The sequence below is a fragment of the Bombina bombina genome, chromosome 2, assembly GCF_027579735.1.
Source record: "Bombina bombina isolate aBomBom1 chromosome 2, aBomBom1.pri, whole genome shotgun sequence".
In the NCBI taxonomy this organism is placed as follows: Eukaryota; Metazoa; Chordata; class Amphibia; order Anura; family Bombinatoridae; genus Bombina; species Bombina bombina.
The window spans coordinates 250,821,228-250,841,955 of record NC_069500.1 but is presented as its reverse complement, the minus strand read 5'-3'; the positions used below and the strand labels follow the sequence as shown (position 1 = coordinate 250,841,955).

The 20,728-nt window shown below is 35.7% G+C and overlaps 1 protein-coding gene across 1 annotated transcript in view; it reads left to right on the top strand.

Annotated features, from left to right (window-relative positions):
* ST8SIA4 (ST8 alpha-N-acetyl-neuraminide alpha-2,8-sialyltransferase 4) overlaps positions 1 to 20,728 on the top strand; it is a 409,079-nt gene that overhangs the window by 245,057 nt on the left and 143,294 nt on the right. The window contains exon 4 of the mRNA XM_053701515.1: positions 13,276 to 13,569. Coding sequence (XP_053557490.1) covers positions 13,276 to 13,569 — 294 coding nt within the window. The remainder of the gene's footprint in view (positions 1 to 13,275; positions 13,570 to 20,728) is intronic.

The window sequence follows — 20,728 nt, the reverse complement described above, 5'->3', positions numbered from 1 at the left end:
AATAATAATATGCAGGGGTCAGTGATAGCGGGGGCAGCAGATTAGGGGTTAATAAGTGTAAGGTTAGGGGTGTTTAGACTCGGAGTTCATGTTAGGGTGTTAGGTGCAGACTTAGAAAGTGTTTCTTCATAGGAAACAATGGGGCTGCGTTAGTAGCTGAACGCTGCTTTTTTGCAGCCAGCTTTGTTTCCTATGGGGATATCGTGCACGAGCACGTTTCCAAGCTTACCACTACTGTAAGCAACGCTGGTATTGAGAGTTGAAGTGGAGCTAAGTTAGGCTCAACGCACCCTTTTTTGAGCCTAACGCAGCCCCTCAGACAACTCTAAATACCAGCGTTGTTGGAAGGGTGCGTTGGGAAAAAAAGCAGCGTTAGCTACACGGGTGTTTACCGACAAAACTCTAAATCTAAGCGTTTTTTTAATTTGACAACTTTAATTTAATTTAAGATAGGGAATTTTTAATTTTAATATAAAGTTAGGGGGGCGTTAGGTTTACGGCTGAATAGTTTAAATTAGTTTATTGTGATGTGGGGGGCTTTCGGTTTAGGAGTTAATAGTTTACTTTAGTATATTTCGTTGTGGGGGGCTTGCGGTTTAGGGGTTAATAGGTTTATTATAGTGGCAACGGTGTAGGGCTTAATAACTTTAGTATAGTGGGGGCGATGTGGGTGGATGGAAAATTAGGGTTTAATAATATTTAAATAGTGTTTGCAATGCGGGAGGGCGGCGGTTTAGGGGTTAATAAGTTTATTATAGTCATTTACTTTGTCAGGGAGTGGCGGAATAGGGGTTAATACATTTAATATAGTGTTTGCTATGAGGGAGGGCCTCAGTTTAGGGGTCAATAGGTAGTTTATGGGTGTTTAGTGTACTTTGTAAAACTGTAGTTATGAGTTTTATATCACAGATTTGTAGCGTAAAACTCATAACTACTGCTTTTAGATTTCAAAACGGATCTTGTCATTTTAGGCTGTAACGCAGTTTTTTTAGCCTCACCGCAAAACTCGTACTGGCAGTGCTATGGGAATCCCATGAAAAAAAAAATATTTTTTTGAGTGCGGGACTGACATTGCGTTACAGGCTAAAAGGCTTGCGGTACAGCTATACCGACAAGACTTGTAATGGCTGTGTTGCTGTTTTAACGCTGAAATATACCGTATTTTCAGCATTAAAAGACTAACGCACAACTCATAATCCAGCTGATTGATTGAAATGAAGATCAGTAGAGTAGAAAAGAGTATTATGTAGTGACGAATCTAAGATTTACATTTTTGGGTCCAATCGTTGACAATATGTGACAAGAAGATTTGAAGAGAGATGGAAGAATGAGTGCTTGTGGCCTTCAGTGAAACATGGTGGAGGGTCTTATCTGGTTTGTGGCTGCATTTCTGCCAGTGATGTTGGCGATATTGTCCGAATTGAGGAAATCATAAATGCTGAAAAGTACATACAGGTTTTAATTCATCTTGCCATTCCTTCTGGAAAGCGCCTGATTGGGAATGGTTTTATTTTTCAGCATGATAAGATCCCAAGCACACTGCTAAAGAAGTGAATTCATATTTGGAGAGAAAAACAGCTGATAAAACACCGACCATCATGGACTGGCCTCCACAGAGTCCAGACCTTAATATTATAGAGGCAGTATGGGATTAACTGGACAGAGAAAGAAATAAAAGACAACCTAAATGTAAAGAAGAACTCTTGCAAGTGCTAAAAAAGCCTAGTATTATATACCAGAATATTACTTCAGAAAACTTCAGGACAGTCTCCCCAAAGGAGTTCAAGATGTGCTTAGTGCCAAGGATATTTTGCTCTGAAAATTTAGTTTTTTTATATTTTGTGTACATATTTCCTGTATTTTCTGTTTGTATCTTAAAGAGACCGGAAAATAAATATGGATGGTCATTATACCATTGCTAAAAAAACAAATCTAATGGTGGCCTAAGACTTTTGTACAGTACTGTATATATATATATCTGTCTAGCCTACATGCATACCTATACATTAAAATGTATAGCCATTATTCAGCACATGCCCTATTTCATATTTCAGTGTATAGATTCTTGGCATAATTATACAGTGCATTGTGTTCATTTTGAGTTTATAAATGTTTGGCATCATTATGCAGTACATAGATCTTGCCATCAGTGTATAGATACCCATCATCAATACACAGGGCTGCCTGTACTGTTTTTATATGAGTCCTCAACAGTATAGATACCCTGCATTAATTATACAGAGCCACATGTTTATTAGTGTATATATGAATTATCAGATAGTGCAGAGTGTTGCATTTATTAGTGTATAAATGCTCATTATCATCACTATATATTGACACTTCCAAAATAAGTATGAGTTGTACTGGTCCCCTGGCCAGAACTTTCCACTTTTTCACTACAAGTTAATGTGATCTATTGTAGGGCTTGAAAAATGTACAGTATACTTATTGGAAAATTTATCAAGATGCATTCACAGCTTATGAGAATTTGCAGTTAAGGCTTGCAAAAGTGAGTCAGAAACCACTAATTTAAGAAGCAGTCTGAAATTTTTCCACTTATTGCATACTGAGATTTCTGTGTGTATCATTAACATTTTATGCTATAACTTACAGTTTACAAGCGCACAGTGAAGAAAACAGAAACAATTATACAGTTAGAATTACTTCCTGTTACAATTATGCTAATTATTTGTGTAAATTGCTTTGTTGAATAACAAAAAAAACCCATATTTTTAAATTCTTTTTCACCCTAGGTGGCAGAAATAAATCACCCTAAACTTGCTTTTTCTGGGTGATTGACAGGCCCTGCTCTCACACTATTGTTTGTCGAAAAGCAGGGGACAGACCTCTTCTGCAACTAAATGTTGCCAAGTGGCGTTTGCTGGTTCTCTTGACAACTTGTCCATCTAAAATTTGATACATTTTTCTGTTAGACTTGCTAGTATCAGTCTAAGTATAAAAGCCTCCAGGTTCTTGTGTTTTAAATATCGTCACCACTGTCACCACTGTTTGATTCATTATGCAAAACAACACTGATTTTCTATGTTGGGCAGAGACACCACTTTTGTAACTTATGTCATGCAGAAATTAACCATTATAGCTTTAACAATCAAGTATTTAATGTTCTAACGGAAATATATTTTCTCTATCATTATAGATAAAATACAACTAGATTACGAGTTTTGAGCGCTATAGGGAAATTAACGACCGCCACAAAAGCGGCGTTAATTCACCTCCCTATAGCGCTGCTATTACAAGTTTGTAAAAAGCAGGCTTGTGCGGGCTATATGGTTGCATTCAGCTCCATAGCACACCGAAATACAAGCGCTGCTTTGACGTGCTCGTGCACGATTTCCCCATAGACATCAATGGGGAGAGCCGGCAAAAAAGAAGCCTAACACCTGTGATCATGTAAACAAAAACCCCCCTGATTGGAATAGCCAATAGAATGTGCGCTCAATCCTACTGGCTGATTGGATCAGCCAATAGGATTAAAGCTCAATCCTATTGGCTGATTGGATCAGCCAATAGGATTTATTCCCCTTTAATTCCTATTGGCTGATTGAATTCTATCAGCCAATCGGAATGTAAGGGACGCCATCTTGGATGACGTCACTTAAAGTGAACTTCATTTTCCAGCGATGTTCGGAAGAAGAGGATGCTCCATGCCGGATGTCTTGAAGATGGACCCGCTCCGCGCCGGATGGATGAAGATAGAAGATGTCGTCTGGATGAAGACTTCTGCCCGCTTGGATGAAGACTTCTGCCAGCTTCGATGAGGACTTCTGTCCACTTGGATGAAGACTTCTGCTCGCTTGGATGAAGACTTCTGCCGGCTGGATGAAGATGGATGTCCGGTCTTCAAAAACTGTAAGTGGATCCTTGGGGGTTAGTGTTAGGTTTTTCTAAGGGTTTTTTGGGTGGGTTTTTTTTTAGCTTAGGGTTTGGGCACCATAAAAGTGCTAAATGCCATTTTAAGGACAATGCCCATCCAAATGCCCTTTTCAGGGCAATGGTTAGCTTAGGTTTATTTAGATAGAGTTTTATTTGTAGGGTTTGGTTGGTTGGGTAGGTGGTGGGTTTTACTATTGGGGAGGGGTTGTGATTTTTATTGCCATGTAAAAAAGCTGATTTCTTTGGGGTAATGCCCCGCAAAAGGCCCTTTTAAGGGCCATTGGCAGTCTAGTGTAGGCTAGGGGTTTTATTATTTTGGGGGGGACTTTTTTATTTTGATAGGGATATTAGATTAGGAGTAATTCAATTTTTTATGATAATTTCATTTTTTATTTTGTCTAATTTAGTGTTTTTTTATTTTGTAATTTAGATAATTGTATTTGATTAATTTAATTTATTTTATTGTATTGTAATGTTAGGTTTTAGTGTAAGGCAGGTTAGGTTTTATTTTACAGGTAACTTTGTATTTATTTTAACTAGGTAGTTGTTAAATAGTTAATAACTATTTACTAACTAGTCTACCTAGTTAAAATAAATACAAACTTACCTGTGAAATAAAAATAAAACCTAAGATAGCTACAATATAACTATTAGTAATATTGTAGCTCGCTTAGGTTTTTTTTTACAGGTAAGCATGTATTTAGTTTTAAATAGGAATTATTTAGTTAATAATTGTAAGATTTATTTAGCTTTATTTAATTATATTTACATTAGGGGGTGTTAGGGTTAGGGTTAGACTTATGCTTTGGGTTACGTTAGGGTTAGGTTTAGGTTTAGGGGTTAATATATTTATGTAGTGATGTGGGAGGCTAGAGGTTATGGGGTTAATAGTTTAATCTAGTATATTTCGTTGTGGGGGGCTTGCGGTTTAGTGGTTAATAGGTTTATTATAGCGGCGGTGTGGGCGGACGGCAGGTTAGGGGTTAATAATATTTTAGTAGTGTTTGCGATGGGGGAGGGTGGCAGTTTAGGGGTTAATAACTTTATTATAGTGGCAACAATATCAGGGAGTGGCGGAAGAGGGGTTAATATATTTTAATAGTGGTGGCGATGTCCGGAGCGGCAGATTAAGTGTTAATTAAATTATTTTAGTGTTTGCGATATGGAAGGGCTTTGGTTTAGGGGTTAATAGTTAGTTTAGGGGTGTTTAGCATACTTTGTAGCAGTTTAGTTATGAGTTTTATGGTACAGCTTTGTAACGTAAAACTCATAACTACTGACTTTAGATGGCAGTACGGATCTTGTGGTTATAGAGTGTACCGATCACTTTTTGACCTCCTAGGCAAACTCATAATAGAGATGCTATGGAAGTCCCATTGATAAAAGGACTTTTTTAAAAGTGCGGTACTGATGTTGCGTGACGGCCAAAAAGGTGTGCGGTACACCTATACCTGCAAGACTTGTAATAGCGGCGTTAGGGAAAAAGCAGCGTTATGAAGAATAACGATGCTTTTTCATTCATAACACAAAATTCGTAATCTAGCTGATAGTTTTTTATGTCAACCTAACACATCACTGGAACATTCTGTAAAGAAGCAGTAATTGCAGCTTACATAATTTCTTCAGGTGGGGGGTGGGTCGGCAAAATGTGTCTTTTGCATGGTTAGCTAAAAATCCTAACACAGGGCCCGAGCACACTGACATTAAACTGGTGAGGTAGCTCAGTTGGTAAATGCCCTGACTACAACAAAAAGCCTGTTTAAAAGATCCAAGGTCACAGGTTCAAATTGGGTAATAATAGCAACTATTACTATTCAGTTGCCGATTTGGTGAATTACGAGAGCGAGCGCTGAAAAAGCACTTTTCGTCCGCCCACACCGCTGCTATAATAAACCTATTAACCACTAAACCGCAAAGTCCCACTGGGAGAAAGGTGCTATATAAATACTAGTTATTATTATATAAACTGACGGGAGAGGGCAGTGTAATAAAGGAGGAGCTATATCACCTTTGTCTGAAAGGAGGGGCAGTGTAATAAGTGTGTAGAGCTACAGCTGAAGTAAATATACAATATGACAAGAGGGGGTGATATCATAAACTTTATTTACAGCGAAGGTAAATCAAACTAAGATACACGTGCACTCGCATGGCAGATCTTTTTGATGAAAGAAAAATAAAAACAGAATCTATTTAATTGGCTGATTTTACTTGCCATCTGGCTAAAATGTATGCCAAAATTAAGCTAAAATTAGCTAATATTTATTAAAGGGATATAAAACACAAAGTTTTTCTTTCATGATTCAAAAATCATACAATTTTAATACAAATTTAATTTCCAATTTTTATCTCATTTGCTTTATTCTCCTTGTATCTTTTGTTGAAGGAACAGTAATGCCCTTCTGGGAGCTAGCTGAAAGCCAATGACTAGGATTTATTTGCAGCCACCCATCAGCAGCTTCTGAACTTACCTAGGTATACTTTTCAACAAAGGATACAAAGATAACAAAGCAAATTAGATAAAATAAATAGATCAGAAATTTATTTAAAATTGCATGCTCTGTTTGATTCATAAAAAAAGCAATTTGGGTTGTGTGTTCCTTTAAGCTTCCCATACTTGACAAACTTTCTTTTACCTATTCACTGAAAAGTGGCAGCAACCACAAAATGAAATTATTAAACATAAGTAAAGCTATTTCACCTACAAGAATCCTACAGTTATGAAACAGACCTCTCTTTTCATAACGTTTCCATATGTCCTTCACAACATTAGCTGAATTTTAGCAAATCATTTGTAACTTCTGCTTTCTGTGTTGGATTAGTATTCGCTTGAATAACCCATTACATTCTTATAAATACTTTCAAATATTCCTGCTGTGTTAAGTAAGAAATCTACGGCTGAGTTTCCATTGTTTATAAAAAATTTGAGTTGCAAAGTGTTAAACCAATCTACTGGTGTAAAGTCATATTGTTTTCTATGTTTAACTAGGCTTACATGCTTCTTCATTCTCTTTAACAAGTGCACAAAAATTCCATCATGTCTTTGGTGCAACCCTAATCTAGTTTCATTTAAAGGGATAAAGATAGAATAGATAGAGGCGCCAATGGTGCAGATCATTGAGGAATCTCAAGAGTTACCAGTAAGAGATATGCACAGGGTACTCACTTGTAGAAAAGGCAATCAATTATGCCCATATGAGCAGGCTGGATTTTTACAGCAGTCCAGCTAGCTGATCAAGGCCCCAACAGACAACTCCAGGGTGCAGGGGATCATCAGGTCCAGGTTGTAAACCAAAAAAGGTATACAGGCAGGATGATAGGGATAGGGACTATCACCCTACTAGTAGTGTAGCACCAAGATATAATGGACACTTAAAAGTTGGTAAAATAAAAATAAATTTATTTAAAAATTGTAAAATACACAACTTCTTATAGTGCCAAATAAAATATTGGATAAAAAGAGAAACAATGCAACGCGTTTCTCAGTAAAAACTGTTTCATCAGGCATTGTATTTGTTTCTCCCTGATTTCCTCATTAATTGGTTTGGTTCATTTAAAGGGATAGTCTAGTCAAAATTAAACTTTCATGATTCAGATAGAGCATGCAATTATAAGCAATGTTCTAATTTACTACTATTATCATGTTTTCTTCATTCTCTTGGTATCTTTATTTGAAAAAGCAAGCGTGTAAGTTTAGGAGCCGGCACATTTTTGGTTCAGCACCTGGGTATTGCTTGTTGATTGGTGGCTAAATGTAAAATTTTCAAAGTAAAAATAGATAAATCTTGAGAAACAGCTGAAAACATGTTTTTTGATTGATTGTAATAGTGGTGTTGAACTGTCTCCTTGCTAGGTTTAGTGAGTGTTGACATGACCTGAATGCATTGGGTAAATGTTAAAATGGCTATTTATTCAACACACTTTGCAAAATAACTTGTATTGATTGGAATGGAGCCCAAAGTGAGTACCATTATCTGATTTAATCACTCTAGGGCACTGGTTTTAAAACCTGTCCCCGGGCCTCCCTAAGAGGCCACATTTTGATGTTATCGGAACTGGAGCACAGGTGAAATAATCATCTGATTAGTAAACATGGTTATTTTACCTGCGCTCATCGAAGGTAATCCAGAAAACTTGGTCTGTTGGTGAAGCCTGAGGACAGGTTTGAAAACCAGTGCTCTAGGGAAACCATATTTATAAGACCTTGCAACTCATATGAATAGCTTCAATAATTTTTTTTAAAAAAACATCCAATAATCAAACAGGATTTAAAATGTTATACTTAAAATTATCAGTCTTCTTTAAATATTCTTGGATGGGTGTAAAATTTATTTCACTTCCTCTTTAATGTGAGTCAATATTTTGGAAACACAGTGACAGTGCAGAATATGTGACTTTTAAAGGACATTATTGATAGGTCATTATTTAATACACACATGGCCGAGGTGCCAACCCTAGTTAGCGGTAATGTTAAGCTGTGTGTGTATTAAATAATGACCTATCAATAATGTCCTTTAAAAGTCACATATTCTGCACTGTCACTGTGTTTCCAAAATATTGAACATTTTGGAAACATTAGCCATTGTGAACATTTTGTAATATTGTTTTTATTTTATGCCATGCTAAATAATGCTACATACAATATATTAACATAAAATAAGTTTATAGCAGTTAGAAACATCAACCAGAGGTTTGGGGGAAGACAACAGCTGGATAGAAAAATGAAATTGTTGAAGTGCTGCCAGTCATGGAAGGTCATAGCATACTTTTTTTATTTAATAATTATCATCTCTTCCTTCTCGCTCTAAAGTATCTTTCTTGACTCCCTCCTCTCTTCAATATCTCTTTTTCCCTCTCCCTTCTCTCTCAGGACATATCTTCTCTTTTTTTTCTTGCTTCTCTCTTAACTCTACCCTTTTCTTCACTTTTCCTCTCCAATCTCTCTATCTCTGCCCAGTTTACCCTCTCAGAAGTAACAGTATAAACACTAATGGGGTCCCTACAGCCCTAGAGAAATAACGTATCATGGATATATAATATCCCTGGGCTCCATGTACTAAGAGGCGGGCGGACAGCTTCTTAACTCGCGAAGCTGTCCGCCCGCCTCCGCTACACACGGGCAGCGGATCTATTGATCCGCTTGCCCGTATGTATCATTACACACTCAGCGGAGTGTATAATGCCCGCCCCTTCAGTCGCGCGACCAATCACGCGACTGAAGGGGCTGTCAATCACAGAGAGCGAGCGAGCTCTCGGTGATTTTGCTTCGCCACCTAAGAGGTGGCGCAGGGTGTAGGAAGCAGCGGTCTAATGACCGCTGCTTCTTACATTGCGGGAAGCAGGCTCGCATATGCGAACCTGCCTCGCAAAGGCTCCGGAGCAGCTTTCGCTGCTTCGTACATGGAGCCCAAAATGTGTGTTTGTCAGTTCTGCTATAGGAGTGTACATTCTGCAAATACAGTGTGCCAACCAGACTTCAGACTCAACATTTACTAACTAACTTTCACTTGCCACTGTTACATTTCCACTTGCCCTGTCATTTATTATTATTTTACTCTATTTTTTGGGGTTTTCCAGGGAAGCAGGTTCTGCAGTGTTTAGCAATATGCAATTTCAATACCGATAGAAAACAGAGTAGTTAGCTTGTGTTACATTAGCTGTGATTACATATACGTTTCCTAAATCATGTTACAATTTTAATAATGTTAAAAGGACAGAAACATCAAAATTTATACTTTTATGATTCAGACATAGTATGCAATTTTAAACAACTTTCCAATTTACAAGTATTATCAAATTTAGGTAGGTTCAAGTGCAGCAGTGCTCTACTGGGTGCTAGTTGGTAATTGACGGCTTCACAAATATGCCTCTTGTCACTGACTCTCCCGATGTGTTCAGCTAGCTCCCACCTGACCCTACCTAGGTTTGATAATAGAAGCAATCTGGAAAGATGTTTAAAATTGCCCTTTCTGTCTGAATTATTAAAGTTATATTTTTACTTTACTGTCCCTTTAAATCACCTTACAAATCATCTTAAAATATCCTGTAAAAATATTTTATGCATTTTTCTCTTGCTTGACACCTGTTAAATGTCTGTCACATACAGTACTTGTGGTCAGGGTCGAGTCACGTAGTACTGTTTTAGCAAGATCATTTGCTAAACCTAGTTTCAACTTCTGCTTTTTACGCATTCTGCTTAGCAAAGGTTTAGACTTCAAGCATAACTAATGCTTGCATATTTAGAAAATACTGATTCACAAAGCCGTTGTCAATGAGATGTAAGCAAATAGCATGTGTATTTCAACAGCAATTTTATTTAGCATGACGCTAAATCTATAAGTTCCACAGCAGGAAGTAGTTGTGTTTATTGATATGTGTTCTAAGAATGTGCAAAAACACAAACATGCTGAAATATGTTCTGAGCAACATATCAAGGAATAAAATGGTGCGTGGTGGAAGGATGAAAGTATAAAAGGCAGAAACAACTGTATGTTTCATTATTGTAATAAAAATAAAACCACTAGGCAGTGGGTTATACTTAATGGAAATGATTGCAATATGTATTCTTCATCATTTTAAAAAGGATTTTACCTTTTTATTTCTTCTTTGTTTCATCTCATTAGTGCAGGGTCCATTATTTCTTGTCACAACCCTACAAATGGGCTGTGGTCTCTACAGGAAAGTACATTAGCATTTTTTTCCTTTGAAGTGTTGCTAGGATACATCTATCTGCTAGCTGCAATCAGTGTATTAACCATGTTCAGTAAAGGACTTTAGCTGCAAAAATCATGTGACAAGGAAACCTTAATTTTGTAATGGTAGCTCTCTTATCTGGCAGTGGGCAGTGGCTACACTGAGACATTCTAAGTGCTCATTTAACAAAAAAATACCTAAGGCACTTATCATTTACTTTTCAGCATTTGCTAAAATGTTGATAAAATATTGTAAAGCAACAACCTGTATTTTTTTATTGATTACAGTAATTTGCAACAGGTTTTGTACTTGATTAGGTAATCCACTTTAATTAATATTGGCTAATTAATTAACCATCCTTGTGTCACAGCAAAACAACATGAGGGAAACTTTCTTTCTCAACGTGTTTTGTTTAAAAGGACAATGAACACCTTGCATTTGAGTAAAAATGTTATCTGACACTCACAAAGATGCAAATCCTGTAACCTGCAAATGTTCCAAATCAATTAACTTTTTTTAGACAATATGTAGCATTTTGAAAACTTAAAGGGACATTAAACCCTTTGAGATGATAATATAAAATGATAAATCGCATATTTAAAAAAAAAATCTACAATATACTTTAATTATTCATTTTGTCCCCTATTCCTGTAATTCCATTCTAAAATTGTGAGTATTTCAGTTCCTGATAGAAATGGAAGTGCAAAACACTTATATTCCACACAGACATTGGTTGCATACTCTAATGACCTATTTATAACTGTCCCTAATTGGCCACAGCAGCAACATGGCAGCTCCTATTGTTTTATAGACACTAAAACTTTACACTTTATTTGTCACTATTTAAACAACTAATGAAACTTTAAAAAAATACATCTATTCTACATGTTATTTTCAGTCTAATCTTTTCTTTAAATGTATCAGCTTCAAATCTTCATTTTTGGCCTCTATAGAGAGAGTGTGACACACCACCATTTTAATACAACAGGTAGGGACATTTCTTAAAAGCAGTAAATGCTGGGAAAACAAGTAACAAATTGTAGCTATATGATGATCTAATTTCATGTTACATTCTTTTATGTAGTTTATATATTTTTTGCTTGAACTATGATTACATTTAAATGGATACTATTGTAGGAGTATATTTGGTACAAATTAAAAGTTTGCCTGTGACATATATACAAGTGAATTTTGTATCATTGCAGATTATTGGAAATGTGTTATGATATAATAGTAGTGACTTTAAATAACCAGTGTCTTGTTTTGGTAAATTGTGACGTGCGGTGAGGTCAGAGGCTGGTAAGGCACTTGACACATTTTTTTCTTTTATTATTCAATTAGAGCAGCAATTTTAAGCAATTTTCTAAATTTACTCCTATTATCATTTTTTCTTCATTCTCTTGGGATCTTTATTTGAAAAAGCATGAATGTAAGCTTAGGGGCAGGCCCATCTTTTGGTTCAGCACCTGGGTAGCGTTTTCTGATTGGCAGCTACATTTAGTCACCAATCAGCAAGTGCTACCCATCTGCTGAACCAAACATGGGCCGCCTCCTAAACTTACATTCCTGCTTTTTTAAATAAAGATACCAAGAGAACAAAAAATAATAATAATAGGGTTACATATCCCTTTAAGGGTCCTGAGAACTTGAGTTGTCAAACACTAATCTAGGCTCAGAGAGAATGTGTATCTTGCAGAATCTGCTTTTTTATTTATTTTTTTTAAATGTGGGGCAAACATTTGCAAATTAAAACATGATGAACATCGTTCTCCTACCTTACTCCAAAGGGACATTAGACACTACGCTGTTACCCAACACACTCAATGCGGCAGCTCAGCCTGCTTTCAAAAGGCTGAGCTGCAGAGACAGTTCATTCCTCAGCTGGTTCTCTGTAAACAGGCTATGAGGCTTCCAGACAGGATCAGTGCCTTGATTGAGTAAATGAGCAGGTTCCATCGGATCAGACACTGATACAGTCATATAACAGTTCACCCCACACATGTACTACCGGAATAGTCAGACTAGTGTTTAAACTTCTCGTCACCAGTGTCAGACTAAGAAGTGTTAGCCAGGTGGCAGAAGTTTTAACCAGGCAGCAGCTGTCGGATGTCCTTCACTACAAAGCACAGGCTCTGACACAGTGACACTTTCCTTCTTCCCTCAGGTGGGGTGGAGCATATTGCGCAGTGCACAGGGAGAGCCAAACATCACCTGTCAAGTTCTCCTGGTGCTGTCAATCACCATGAGAATATACATGACCGGCGCTCATTATCTCCCCTGCAACCTAAGGGGATGCATTAGAGATGCCTCTATAAGTAGTTTTTTAGCCATGCTGCAGCTACAAACCACCACTGGGTGGTGAAGCAGAGTGGCTACTGATAGAAGAGTATGCTACAAGATTGCGCAATAGAGAGAAAGCCGACCCTTATGCTGCCTCTCTCTATTGAGCAATATAGAGAGAAAAAAATGGGGGGGGGGATATTGATTTTTAATTTAGAAATGCCCAAAATGGCAGGTGCGGCAGTGCCTCACCTGCCTCCTATGACTGCACATCCCGAATGTGCTCAGTTATATTTTTTATGCTTAATTAATAGAGTTCTAATTTTATTGCACACTTTGTAATAATTACTTGTTGTTATAAATACATATGATTTATACTATTTCCTCATTACTTTTACTTGTCTTTTTTAGGTGTAACCTAGCTCCTGTAGTTGAGTTTGCTGAGGACGTTGGAACTAAATCTGATTTTATTACCATGAATCCATCAGTAGTACAAAGAGCATTTGGAGGGTTTCGTAATGAGAGTGACAGATGGAAATTTGTCCATAGACTATCAATTCTCAATGACAGTGTTCTTTGGATTCCAGCTTTCATGGTAAAAGGTGGAGAAAAACATGTGGAATGGGTTAATGCATTAATTCTTAAGAATAAACTGAAAGTGAGAACTGCCTATCCATCACTGAGACTCATTCATGCTGTCAGAGGGTAAGTACCTGTAAATTACTGTTCTGTACTACAGAGAATTAATGATTTATAGAAGTATTTGTATGTGACTATTCACCTTGCTTGGCTCCAAAATAAGCATTATGTTATTTAACAACATTAGCATTTATATAGAATGCAAAGGGCCCCATGTATTAAGCAGTGTGCAAACAAGCTTCTCAACTTGAAAAGTTGTCTGCACGCCTTCTCTGGATCTTTTCGTCCACTGGCCCTTATGCTTTATTATACACTCCAAAGAGTGTTTAATGCACGCTCCTTCTGCATGAGAGAGAAGGATCTCTCAATCACCCCGAGCGAGTGAGTTCGGGATGATTTCTCTTCGCCACCTCAGAGGTGGCAAAGAGTGTAAGGAGCAGCATTCTAATGACTTTTGCTTCCTAAATTGCAGGAAGCAGGCTTGCAAGTGGCCTGAAAGGGCTCCTGAGCAGCTTACACTGCTTCGTACATGGAGCCCATAGTCTGTAGAAGGGGATATATGAAAAAACAGCATTCTCACAGAGATCAATATTAATCTTAATTCTTACCTTGTCTGTCTATCTCTCTATTTGTCAGATTAAATTAGTATCAAGTTTGTGTGTTAAGCACCATATTTTCTAATGTGCCTAACTTTCTCATGAAATTTGCTGTTGACCTGAAATTCCTAATAACTAAAAATCTAGAAAGTTTCAAGTGGAGTGGATTTTTTTTTTAGATATATTAGTTAAAAACTGAATTTTAGTTATATATTTGTAGCATTTGGAGGAATCTACTGCTGCCAGACACAGACATATCTCTGAGAAATGAATAAAGAGCAGCTCACAAGGATTTCTGGGAATGCAGTAAGTTTTAATAAGCAGATAATAGGTCTATAAAATAGAAATAAACACTTGCTGTCCCCCTAGGAAGCTATGTTTTTTGGATGGAATGTTTGAACACAACTCACATATGGCACAGAATTATCTCTATTCTCTATCACAATAACAATAATTTTCAAAATGTATTTAGAAAATTCTTTAGTAATATGTTTGCCTGCATAGTTTTGGCTTCCTCTATCTTTTTATTAAAAAGAATAATTGAAAAACCCTTTGACATATTTGGGAATTGTTTAGCCATGGTTAGTAAAATATATGCATGCCATACAAATTAGTCTCACTGGAAAGAATAAGATGGGTCTCAGAAACCTTGCAGACAAAACTAGGAGCTACCTGTAGGTGTTCAGAGGCATTTTAAGGGTGTGGTCAGGTTTTTTTTTTACCTACACCTTAAGCATGTGGAACTTACATAGACTCTATGGACATTTTGGGTATCCATCTTAAAGTTGTCTTTTTTTGTGTGTGTGCACATAAGTTACAATGTTTTATAGAGGGAATATTTTTGTCGGTTTAAAATTACTTGTTTTGTAAGATTTTGAAAATGTTTTTGTGTCCTTGCCAGTGGAACTTGTTCTGTGTGGCAAGAAGTGAACAGTCACAAGATAGATTCAGCTCTATTAATGATAATGGAGTTGCATGTGCAGCTGTGATAAAGGGACGGATACAAATCTCTTTCAATTCCTCAGTTTTCAAGTTGTGAGGCTGCAGTAAGTTTTCTCCATCAAATATTTGCTTCACAAATAAGGTTTAATGAATCTAAGCCAATGCCAGAAACGTATACTGTTTTATCAAACATATCGAACAAATATGGTTGACATTACAATGTTTATTTCTTTATATTATTTCTTTGCGCCCTGCCTTTTTTTATACTAAATATCATTCTCACTCATTTTTCTTCCTCCTTGTCTTTTTCTCACATTCCCTTTGTATTCCCAGCAGGTTTCTTCATCACTGTGCTCTCTTGTTTTATTTTCTTCCATATGTTTGTTCCTCTCCATTAAGCAAGTTTAGTCAAAGTGATACATTTAATGGATAACTGAGATGAATTCAAATCAAGCTTTCAGGTTTAAATTACCCTTTAAAGCACACACAGGCAGAATGAAAGATATAATTGATTGTAACAGAGCTAAGTTTCACACCTTCACATCAAATGGATGACACAAATCAGACTTCTGAGAGAACATTCCGAACCTTTTCTACTGCATGACTCCTTTTGACAAACAATTTCACTGTGTATCAACTTTTCAGCTTAATCAATTGATTATAAATGTCACTTTTCAATACTTTAAATAAATTCTCTGTAGTCCTAGTTAGAGATGTGTGTGATGTAGCCATTGTGTATACAAAAAACAAAGATGATGCATCCTAATACACAAATACTTTATATTCAACAGGTTTAGTTTTAAATGGACATTAAAGGGACAGATAATATAAAGATTTGTTTTACACATTTAAAAACTGCTCTTTACACTTACCGCAGACTGAAAGCATTTATTTTAAAACATTAGATACAGCAGATTTTAACCCTTTATTTGTGGTGTTTTCACTTGTGAATGTCTGCCCCATTTCTTGAACACATTTATCAAGCAGCGGATGCTGCTTCGGAGGCCAATTGTTTCAAATTCGTCGATTGGCTGCCAGTGAGCAGGGGCCGACATTGCGCAAGCATTTCACCAGATGCTTGTGCAATGATAAATGCGGACAGCATAAGTCCACTTGACAAATGATACATCACCCCCTCTAAGACAGGTGGTAGAACATTTGATTGACTATACCACCCATATTCAAGAAAGTTTTTAAAAAAAACAAAAAATTGGGTTAACCATTCAAAAAAAGTGCAAATGGCAGATAGGTTACAAAAGATGCTTTATTCAAAGTTTTAAAATAAATATTTGTACTCTGTTGTAAGAATGTATATTAGCATTTCAAATGCTGTAATACAGCATTATAGGTGTATATATATATATATATATATATATATATATATATACATAATTTCTTTATTTTCTGCTGATGTAAAAGGCTTTTAATTTATACTATTCAATAACGATACGGCTATATCGTTGTGAGTTGACTGATTTCTGTGTCAGCCATGTAAGCTTTACTTTTTTCCTTAACAAATCTGAACCTGTCAAAAATATATAGGGCTATATTACAAGTGGCACGCTAATAGTTGCACGCAAGTGATATTGTCTTTTTTCGAGGTACAGAAATAGTGCTCGTATTACAAGTTGAAATTGAATCCAATCGCAAGATCTTAATTGCATTTTATACTTGTTGAATTAGCGTGAATGAAAATCTCAAGTAGAGGGTAGTGCGTTAAAAATAAGTTGCACTAAACACAACATAGACAAAAAAAAAAATCCAGTTCCTCATACACAAAGGCCAATCTGGGTAAGAACCAGGACGCTTAGGTAAATGCCAAACAATAAGGCTTTATTTAGTGCTCATGATAAAAAGTAAAATCAAGACATGGTAAAGGTCAAACGCGTGTTGTTTTCTCTCACTTTCTCATTGACCCTGGGTCATTGAGAAAGTGAGAGTATACGAAATGCATTTGAACTTTACCATGTCTTGATTTTACTTTTTATCATGAGCACTAAATAAAGCCTTATTGTTTGGCATTTACCTAAGCATCCTGTTTACCCAAATTGGCCTTTTTGTGCGAGGAACTGAAATTTTTTTTTTCTTGGTTCTATTTTGGAAGTTTGGTTGAGTCTCCTGTTGTTCCTAAGCACTGGACCTAAGTGCTGTTGTTTCTGTGGGGGCTGCTGAGGCTGTAACACCAGTTCAGCGTGAGCAGTGAGAAAGTGATATTGTGCATTGGGGCAGCAGACCGAACATCGGAGCGCTTACCTTGCTTTTCTACTAAACACAATATATATACATTTAAAATTTTAGTTACACTCATATAAACACTTTCTGTTAAAATAATCATATAAATATTAAAAAAAAGTTAAAAGGGTTAAAAGGTATATGGTTTATGACAAGGTGTTTGACTGCAAAGGGCTGTAATGTGTGTGTGTGTATATATATATATATATATATATATATATATATATATATATATATACATACATATCATGTTGAAATATTTGTATATATGCATATATAATAAATATAGGTATATATGTGTGTACATATGTATTTATGTGTTTTACTATATATTTACTGTACATATTTCACATTCCAATGTTCTTCATATACAGAATTTTTGTTTTAAATATATATTACTATATATATATATATAAAAAAAAATTTGAGTGGTCTGCACCACGTCTGATTTCAGCTGACCCTGAGTCATTCGGTATACATATACATAATTTTACCAGAGAAAAAATTCCTGTGTCTTTGTATAAAGATAGGTTCTGGTTTTTTGTTTTTCTTCCACAATTTTTGAATATATATATATATATATATATATATATATATATATATATATTGTGTGTTTCTCCTCCTTTTCCTGTGAGGTGTATGAATATCACTGCTATCAAGTCTTGGGGAGACTCATTTCTCTGACCCCATATTTCTTATTGACTATTTCTGCTGATCTATATTGGACTTCCTTCATATCCTTATTTTTGGGGCTGTATACACTTAATTTTTTTACTTTATTAAGGTACTATAAGTCCAAAGTCCCTTTAATCATTCACACACTTTATCATATCATTAAAGTATTCAGAAATGTTTATAGAGTTTATATTGTTTCTTTTTTTGTTGTTGTTTTTTTCATGCCACCAATTTTAATTTACAAAGCTGTTGGATTTTCGCTTTGCATTTGCCAAGTCAATAGCCGGGTTTACATTGTTGCCAGTAATACATTTTTGCTTGTCGTTAATTGTTCATTTTTCCTTTTTAATATTTGCTACCCCTCAGCAATTTACATAGCACCTTTTTTTCTTGTTTCCTAAATATCGACCATAGTTTACTATTATAGGCTGGGAACTGATAAACAATTCTTTGCATCACATTCACACTGCACAAATTATAATTTTACCTAAACTTTGCCCAAAACTCATGTCTCACAAAGATGGGGCAATATAGTGTAAAAACAATTAAGAGAAAATATTAGAAACATTGTGGTGTTTGGAATGATCCCTTTGTACAGTGTCTAAGGAAATTAATAATTTATATGTGTATAATTAGCCACCCTGATAAGTGTTAAACCATCTGAATTCCATTTGTATACGGGCATGTTTGCTTAATTTTTTTTGTTATTCATTGAGAAAGGATTGATTTCCATTTTGGCAAATTTTGGAAATTATGCTCCATAGGAAGAAAGTGGCCGCAGTCGATATCACCTACTTTAATGCGATTTTAACAGTTCTTATATTGTTTATCATGAAACTGCTAATTTATGAGGTTTAATATTTTGCCGAAAGTTTTGAACTTAACTGTACAGAAGGGGGTTTGTCTTTGCCTAATATTATCACTGTAAGTATAAATAAGTGTAAATCACAATTCTTTAAAACACTATTGTGAGGCTGCTGTTTGAAAAATATGGGCAAAAGATCTACATCGGCAACAAACAAGACAGAAAGACAAGCAGTTAAATCTCAAGTAAACAAAGACCATTTCTAGATGTTGTTGTATCATTTCCTGCAGATCTCGTTAGTGGTACAAGATATCACTATTTGACTATTATATACATATAGTGATTTTAAGAGAATAGTTTTGCGCTATAGGAATTGGTATCATACACCTCTCTAAAAGACAGCTTCCCCATAGTGTTGTCTAAGAAAAACAGTACTAAGCAAAAGCTTATGTATAGAGAGGGCGCCTATTGGGCTAAAGATATCAACACTTTCAAATATTCAAAGATATTTATTAAAAGTATAACAATAAGATAAAATATGGGACGTCTCCCTATAAAACAAGATAGCCTAATTAGTCAGGCGTAATATAAAACATGTAGCATTTACAATGTACGTTAAGCTGTAACAGGCTATCATTCAAAAAATAAAATAAAATGTAACAGTGTCCGTTATATTAGATGATACTTTTTTGTTGCAAATCCAAACTATTGTTACTCAGACTTATTAATGTATACTACCAATAATGCGTACTGCAAGACTTTCAATCAAATACCACTCCAATTGGTAATTCAGTTGCTCTATGAACAAACACGGTACCTCTCAGAGTGGTTAAGGTTCACTTCAGAGCCAAAGAAACTTATCAAAGATCACAGTTTTTTCCAATATATAATAGATGGATAATACCTGTATTACTGTAGAGATTCCGGACTGGTAAGCAGGTGTATTACCCTTTCGTGTAGTTGGTATATTACCCTTTTGTATAAAGAGGTACTTCTGCTCCTTCTCGGAGTTACTTTCCAAGCAAGTTGTTCCACGTGACTGTTAGCGTCTGACGTCATGGATTGTCCTCCGTCTTAGCAAGGTAAACAGATAATGGTTTCTGTAGACAGCTAGTTGCTTTTGCCATTACAGACAATTGGCAATATGAAACTTAAAACCTGCACTTAGTGTTTTGCACGCAGGAAAATAGTTGTATTAAGTATGTTCTTACCCTCCAGATTCCAGCTTAGATTTTCTGAAGTAGTTGGAGAATTAATAATAACCCGGGTTATGTTAAAAAGCCCATAGACCATGTAGAAACAATAATTGTGTATATTGCACAACAACGATATCAGTGCCACACAAACTATGCATTTCGCTCTTCTCAGGGCTTTATCAAGATGTTTGTGGCATGTAGTAGGCTCCCTTATAAATGGTGTCCTTGTCTGCAATTGGTGGAAACATGATTGGCACTTGTCAAATTCACTTTCATTAAGGTGGTATTGACTCATTCTCTTTAAGATGGTATGCAGGATTTCAGTTGAAACATTTGCATTTTTTAGGTATTATACATTTGGCATATTAATACATCTAACATTCCAGTTTTCATAAATATAACCTTAAATATACAATTGTTTTCAATGATTATGTTGATGATTTTCCCTATTAGTGAGTGTGATTTATTGAGAATTATATTAATACATATTAGAAAATTATTATAGTGAAAGGTGGTTACTATATATAAACCTAAAACAGAATATACTATTTCTATAATGTGTAAATGAATATAATAATTGTGTCATTCAAACAGAAAGAGTGAGAGGTCTAATTCTGAATTAAGACCTCTTGGAAATAAGGTGTCAAATGTATAAATAAGTTCTGCTTCTTTTATGAGCAGGTTTTTTCTATATCCCCCCCCTCTCCAGTGACCTTTGACTTTGTGAATGCCCCAATAGTGTAGCTCCTTGGTGTTGCCATGGTGTACTTCCTTAAAGT